The following is a 7,024-nucleotide window of genomic DNA, read 5'->3' as shown; positions in this document are numbered from 1 at the left end:
AAAAGCTTCCATCTTTCTCTCTTATTTCCTTCAAAACCATTACAGATCAAGAATCTCTGCAAATCCCATCAAGCCAATCAATCAATGCTGTGCTCAGTTAAAACCAGCAAGTCCGGTTCAAACTGGTTAGACCGGCTCTGGTCCAACAAAGGCTTCAACAACAATGATGATGATGAACCTTCTGTTCCAAACCCATCTAGTTCTCCGATAACCGATGCTTCCAATTCTGTCATCAACTCAAACTCTGAGTCAACTCACTCTGAATCAGATCAAAACAAAGTCACAACAACAACAACCAGGGAGATTTCTTCAAGTGACAATAAAGATTTGTTCTTTTTAATGAACAATGTTCTTTCAGACCTCTTTAACATGGGTGGTTGCAGTGACCCGATTGAGGGAAGTTCAAGACATTCCAGGAAAAAGGAGAGGATTCCTAGAAAACAAACAAAGCCCAAGTTCTGTTTCGTTTCTGGGAATAACAGTAGTAATGATTCTTTAGATTGCGTGAGAAAAGACGAGAATGTCCTTGTTGCTACAGGGTCATTAAATTCTGATAAAAATTCTAATAATGTGGATTGTGGGGTTGATGATGATGATGAGGAGGAGGAGGAGGAGGAGGATATTGAGGAGAAGGAGAAGGGTTTTGGTGTTAGTGGTGATAAAGAGCTAAAAGGGTATTCAAGAAGTGAGGTGACCGTAATTGATACAAGTTGTCTAGTGTGGAAGTTTGATAAGTTGGTGTTTAGAAAGAAGAACGTGTGGAAAGTTAGGGATAAGAAGGGAAAATCTTGGGTGTCTGGGAGCAAGAAGAGGAAAGTAATTGACTCGGAATCTGCAAATGGAAATGGTACTAAGAAGAAAGCTAAAGTTTCAAACTTGGAGGCTGGATCGTCCAAGGATGCCAATGATGTGAGTTTATGTTTTTGTTTTAGTTTTGTTGGTGTGGAGCAAGCAAATTTTACATATGGGTTTCATGTTATCATTGCTGCATAACTTGTTTCAGATGGAGTTACAATGTGGTGAGTTAATAATGCTAGGTCTCTAACTTGTGCAACATTTTGAGCTCCATTCTGTTTTCTTGAAATGTTTTTTTTGGTATTGCATGTGTAAGATATATTTATATTGTTGAATTTAGCATCTATGTAAATTGCTGTTGATGATTGCATTGAAATTACAGCAGGCAGACTATTAAAATTCATTCCTATCATTGGCAATGGATCATTGAATAAAATGCACAATCACACATCACATAAGAGCTTACGAGTTCTGCTACAGTTTAGCCTCTCATGTTACATAAAATATTCACCCGTCGAACTTGAATAGTCTGATTACTACTAATGCACAAACCAGCATCTTTTATTTCATCAGTTCTAGCAAGATACTCATTCCTCGTAGAATGAAAGTTCCTCATCTTTTCAAAATAATGTTGTGCTGGCGCAGTTGAAATGATTGAGTGTGACTTTGATCTCTGTGAAATCGTAACTTTTGGTTTCCTATGGCTTGATGCTCCTGGCTCATACTTGATTCTAATGTTGCACCTGCTTCTGCTAAAAAAATTGATGTTCATGCGATAAAGTTGTTGGCTTTATTTCCATCATCCAGAATAAGTGTGCTGATTTTATGCTTATATGTCTGCGAAGGTTTTACAGTCTCTGAATTAGTGGGACTTCCTTGGGTTTAGGTTTAGCTTTGTCTTGGCAACCTCTATGATTTGAAATCTTGTTCTATGTTTCTGAACGAATATATCAAGGGAGAAATTTTATGTTAGTCAGTTTTCTCATCTTCTGAAGTTAAAGGGCTTATGTTTTGGAGAACCTCGATGAGGTGCACATTTTCGGGCCTTTTCCTGGCAGAACATGGTAAACAAATCCTAAGATCTACACGACTTTCCTTAGTTAGTTGGTGTTTGAACAACATAAAGGTTACAGTGCTCTAAGATCACTCATATATATTTGGGAATGCGATTCCTAAACTAATTAGCGGTGCAGACTCGTTTGCTTGAAATATTTTACTCGCCTTATAGTCTGTTTACTAGCTACCTTGTTAATTTGGAACGGGGGCTATTTTTGTCTGTTGCAGCAATCATGTTAGTTAAATGCATGGGTTTATTGATAGTTCTTTTCCAAAAGATGCAGAGGCACAGTTTTTAAGTGACTATTTCTTTGCAGTTAAGACTTTCTCATACTTGAAGTACACATGCCTAGGGTCTTATAAATTATAATCTTTTATGAACTTAAATATTTGCCAATCTCTTGGTTCTTTTTACTGGAAGAAGTGGTCACGGCAGTTTAATAGGATTACACTGCCTTGCATCTTTATTATTCTCCACTAAGTAATCTACATCTACTTGTCCAAAAACTGACAGCAAACAGATTAAAGTATCCTTTGTCTTTCTGCTTGATTGAATTTGTGTTCTAAGAACTGCATCCAACGCATGCCTATCTGAAAGATGTTTGTAAGCCAAAGATCACAGTAGCAAACCCCCATTGATGTATCCATTTCCTCTGTTTATTTGCTGACCTCTTGTGAAGCATGTTATGGCTATGCTTTTGGCATTTGGCGTGAATTGAGTTGAGTCTAGCAGTGTGAAATGCTGAAAGTCTAGCAGTGTGAAATTATCAGCATTTCACATATGAGTCGCTTGAATCAAAGCATGGGAAGCAGGAGTTGACCAACTGTGCCATCTCTCTTCCTCCCTGTTTCTTTTTTACTTGTATGCATTTTATTGGGTGATGTTTGGTACTTCTGCTGGTAATGCTGACTATAACAGCATGCCATATGATGGTATGAATGGGGAAGCATTGAGCATTCTTCAAGTTTTGACCAGAGAGGTGCTATTGAGTTTATGCTTACTTATCCTTCCTTGTGTAGGTTCAGAAACCAGAGGATGAGAGAAGGCAAGAGGTAGAAATGGCAGAGGATAATAGCCAAGTTGCCACAAAGAGGCAAGCATACCGACAAGCCTTGTGCCGTGTCTCATAAATATTCGTATTGTTTGATGCTTGAATTTACATGGGAGATGCATTTTCTCTTATTGAATGTGTTTCAGGATTCATTTATCCAGATCTGCTGGCAAATCTAAAACGAGTGGTTCATCTGTTATTTTTATAAAAGCTATCCCTACAAGCAACAAAAGTGGGAGAAATATTACCAAGAACCGTCTCAAGGACACTCAAAAGTAAGAACAAGACTTGATTGATTTGTTCTAAACGCCTGAATGGAAAGAAGCAAGTTGTCAGCAAGACCAATCCTTTCCTCCAGGCTGTAGCAGCTTTTGGATCTGTAAATGGTTTAGTTTGGTACTGTACTCCCCTTCAGGATAGGTAACAGAATATGGCTGTCGAAGTTCAATCTCCCGACTACCTCAAACCCATTGACATGATTCTAACCCCTGATTGATTAAAACATGGTGCGGTAATCATTGTTATTGTATTTGTAGCATTCGTAACATCCTTCTTCTAACATTATATATTTTATTTAGAGGGAACTGTAATGAATATCTTCCATCTTTTCATCAATATGAGCTTCGAAATCCCCCTTTTCAACTTTTACCAGTGATCAGGTTTCCCATTTTCATCACTGCCAACAATTGAAAGCTTAACTGCATGCAACTGTGGTTATAATATTATATCCGAATCAGCAGAGTAATAGTTGATCAACCATCAACTATCTTGTTTAAATGCCAAAAACAAGTCCCTTCTGACAAGTGGTGTTCGGCTGTTCATGGTCATTTACTCTTGCCATAATCCTAGGTCCTCTAATTGTGATTAGAAGAAGGTGCGGTACTTGGGAGACTTGAATCCTCCTCAATGAATGGGTGAACGTGATTTTCAACTTAACAGTTTAGCATTCAACTCTTACCCTAGTTCGGGTAGCGAGCAGATTTGCTTTTCGTATTCTCATCCAAATCCAATACCTATTTGTGAGAAAATAATTTCTTATAGATGTATTATTTCATATCTGAACCATAATTTTCTATGGTCTGAAAGTGCTTCCGAACTGTGTAAGTTGGTTCAAATGTACCAGTGGGGTCCGTTTGTTTATGAAATTGCACCTTTCATTATGAAAAGCACCAACGGTGTAATCCCCGTTCCATTGTGAAACGGAGGTTGCACTTGTTAAAATATTGTTTGTCTTCGCGGGTTTGCTGTGTTTCAAACTATGTTTGAGTCAAAAAGCGCAACTTTTTAGCTTGAAACACAGTTTTGCTCGCGTAGATAAACCGGCGTTCGCATTTAAAAAAAATCTAGCATTTAGGCCAACACATCATGTTGCTGGTTACAAGTCATGCTAGTACTAGTAGATAAGCGCAAAGAGGAAAGACCACTCGCAATATCCTTTATTTGAAAGCTGGAACACCAGCGATACAGTGAGTCCACTGTCAAAGCGACAGAGCCTTCAACTTCTATAGGTGCAAGCTCATCTAGAGAGGGAGAATACCTGAACAAAAACAACCATGCTTGCAACAGCAAACCCTTTATTTTCTTCTTCAAACTCTTCCTTTCTCTTGCAAGTAACAAACCCATCACCAATAAAGCTTAAATCTTTAGCTACTCCATTCACAACTTTCTCTCCCCATGGAATGTTGACTCTAGCAAACTTTGCTAAAGGTTCAAGATTCTTAGCCCCTGTGGGTTTTCCACTCACTAAACACCTTCTAGTCCAGAGCAGCTGTCTGGAATTGCCTTCGATTTTGCAGAGTGAATTTAGTGAGCAGTTTTCACTCTCAGAGACCTTTTGTCAAACATGTTATGCATAATGCTTAGTTACACATTTCCATGTAGCTTATTGTTTCTTTTTGTTTCAGGTTTGATTTATTCGTTCTTTTCAGAAATGGGTTTCAATGAGAAAGAAACTGGGTTGCTGTTAGAGCAGAACCCAGCTCTAAAGTCTGCATCTTTTGACTCCATACGAGCCCATGTTTTACTCTTAGAGTCTGTTGGAATCAAAGGCGTTGAACTATATCACTTGATTGATAAGTCTCCGGATGTTTTAACAGCGAAGGAAATTGATCCATTGATACATTTTGTGCTTAATGATTTAGAAGGAAAGGTCGAGCCAGCACAACTTAGGCGCCTTTTGATTGCCACTGTGCCAAGGTTCTTGGCTGGTTTTGATGAAAAGGTTAAGCTGTTGATTAAACGTGGAATTCCTCAAGAAAAGATTGTTCATGTTCTCAACAATGTGAATTTGACCAAGGCTTTGAGCCTTAAGTCTATTGAAGAAATTGAGAAGACTGTTACTTACTTGAGTCGTTTTGGTGGGGTTGACATAATCGTTAGGCGGCCAATGATACTGAATTTTGATTTGGATACTCAGTTGATTCCTAGAGTAGAGTTGCTTAAGGAGATTAGTGGTGGAGATGAGGATGCCACGGGGATTGTGTTGCATAAACTCCCTGCCATTTTAAGTTACAGTGTGAAGCATACGGGGGGCCATGTTGAGTTGTTGAGATCTTTTGCTGGCCTAACTGATCCACAAATATTCAAGATTTTTTCTGTGTTTCCAAATGTGGTTAGTGCCAGCAAGGAGAGGAAGTTGCGTCCGAGAATAGAGTTTCTCAAGCAATGTGGGTTGAGTTCTAACGAGATATTCAAGTTCTTGACTAAAGCCCCTGTATTTCTTGGCCTGTCCTTTGAAGATAACCTCGTGCATAAACTTGTTGTTTTGGTGAAGATAGGGTATGAAAATGGAACCAAGGAATTGGCTGCGGCAATGGGAGCTGCATCAAGGACAAGCTGTGAGAATTTGCAAAATGTGATTGGGCTATTCTTGAGCTATGGTCTTACTTATGCAGATATTCTTGCCATGAGCAAGAAGCACCCTCAGATTCTACAGTACAAATGTGGTGCTTTGGAGGAGAAGTTGGAATTCTTGATTGAAGAAATGGGTCGTGAAGTCAGAGAGCTTTTGTCTTTTCCTGCATTTCTTGGTTACAACCTTGATGAGAGGATTAAACATAGGTATGAAGTAAAGAAGTTGACTATAGGGGAAGGGATGTCCATCAATAAGCTCTTGAGTGTCTCAGATGATAGATTTCTAAATCAGAAGCAAAAGAAAAAACCTGTTCCCAAAGGACAATCGGAACGAATGATGAAGGTTGGATGAGCATGCAAGTGCCTTCAGGTATGGCACTTTTTTTTTTATCATGTCAGCACACTCAGTCGCACTACCATTTTTATTGGGAAGGAAAAAGGCTTTCCTTAAGTTATCTCCAACCAATTTTGAAGTAAAGAGTTCTTGCTGATCTCAGGAAGCAGAGGATGCGCTTTGGTTGGAAAAGAAAGGAGCAAAGTGTAGGAAGTTTCCTCTACAATAAGATTTGTTCAAACCTATAAATATTGTTCAAATGGATTTCAATTTTGTATATTTTTTTTCTGGTGAGCCATTGTAGCAATCATTGTAGCAGTTCTAACCTTCATGAAATTGTATTCATGTTGATGTTTTTTTGTTAGGGCTCTCGTTGAACGCAAAACGTGATCAAATAGAATGCCTTGAATTTCTGTATTCTGAAATCTTGAACTATATCGCTAACTGCTATATTAGTTCTATTGACCTTGCCTGCTTTTCCTCTATGCTCTATTGGTATGCCTTAACAGGTCTCTCATTTGAAAGCTACTATCTATATACCTGCAGTATTGACTTCTGATCCGTACAGACTAACATACATCAAGGGACTCAAAGAAGTTGGTTGATCCAGTTCATTTTGCAGAAAGGCATCATGACCTCAAATTATGTAGCAAAGTTGGCCTCCTTTCTGACAAGGTTATAGCAGATTATACTAGATACTCCTGTGACATATACTCTGCCATCTCCCCAGCTTACCATGCATTCAATACCCACCCTGATGGTAAAGCCTTGTATTCTGGATGTGAATCTTCAGTCCACGGAGTCATAACTGTCATCACAAATTCTGGAGCTGTTTATCCAAATGTGTGGCCATAGTTTAACCTCTGCTCGGCACTGCCATAGCAGTAAGTCCTGATTTGCTGATCTTCAACTCTGTGATCATAATCTTTTTAAC

The 7,024-nt window shown here is 38.8% G+C and overlaps 2 protein-coding genes across 4 annotated transcripts; both read left to right on the top strand.

Moving 5' to 3' along the window:
• The first annotated feature begins 6 nt into the window (after positions 1–6).
• Positions 7–3,551, top strand: LOC105110055 (uncharacterized). Its single transcript, XM_011004957.1, has 3 exons — positions 7–909; positions 2,872–2,945; positions 3,050–3,551. Exons 1-3 carry the CDS (start codon positions 85–87, stop codon positions 3,180–3,182), a joined length of 1,032 nt encoding a protein of 343 aa, XP_011003259.1. The 5' UTR covers positions 7–84; the 3' UTR covers positions 3,183–3,551.
• A 665-nt stretch (positions 3,552–4,216) lies between these two features.
• LOC105110054 (uncharacterized) lies at positions 4,217–6,515 on the top strand. Of its 3 annotated transcripts, none has more exons than XM_011004956.1 (3): positions 4,217–4,709; positions 4,808–6,112; positions 6,253–6,515. In XM_011004956.1, the coding sequence occupies exons 1-2, from the start codon at positions 4,457–4,459 to the stop codon at positions 6,106–6,108; spliced, it is 1,554 nt and encodes a 517-aa protein (XP_011003258.1). In that variant the 5' UTR covers positions 4,217–4,456; the 3' UTR covers positions 6,109–6,112; positions 6,253–6,515. The 3 variants fall into 3 exon arrangements, with proteins under 3 accessions (XP_011003258.1, XP_011003257.1, XP_011003256.1); XM_011004955.1 differs by having other exon boundaries at positions 4,808–6,126; positions 6,254–6,515; XM_011004954.1 differs by having other exon boundaries at positions 4,808–6,515.
• The last annotated feature ends 509 nt before the right edge of the window (positions 6,516–7,024 follow it).

This window comes from Populus euphratica, unplaced genomic scaffold (genome assembly GCF_000495115.2).
Source record: "Populus euphratica unplaced genomic scaffold, PopEup_1.0 scaffold239.1, whole genome shotgun sequence".
NCBI lineage: Eukaryota > Viridiplantae > Streptophyta > Magnoliopsida > Malpighiales > Salicaceae > Populus > Populus euphratica.
This window is presented reverse-complemented; position numbering and strand designations above follow the sequence as displayed.

What these genes read in the sequence shown, in the direction of transcription:
- LOC105110055 (XM_011004957.1), top strand. Translation starts at nt 85, where the DNA reads ATGCTGTGCTCAGTTAAAACCAGCAAGTCCGGTTCAAACTGGTTAGAC. An exon ending in CGTCCAAGGATGCCAATGAT is followed by an intron (nt 910 to 2,871) that starts GTGAGTTTATGT and finishes TTCCTTGTGTAG; the next exon opens with GTTCAGAAACCAGAGGATGA. An exon ending in AGCCAAGTTGCCACAAAGAG is followed by an intron (nt 2,946 to 3,049) that starts GCAAGCATACCG and finishes AATGTGTTTCAG; the next exon opens with GATTCATTTATCCAGATCTG.
- LOC105110054 (XM_011004956.1), top strand. Translation starts at nt 4,457, where the DNA reads ATGCTTGCAACAGCAAACCCTTTATTTTCTTCTTCAAACTCTTCCTTT. An exon ending in GATTTTGCAGAGTGAATTTA is followed by an intron (nt 4,710 to 4,807) that starts GTGAGCAGTTTT and finishes TTTTTGTTTCAG; the next exon opens with GTTTGATTTATTCGTTCTTT.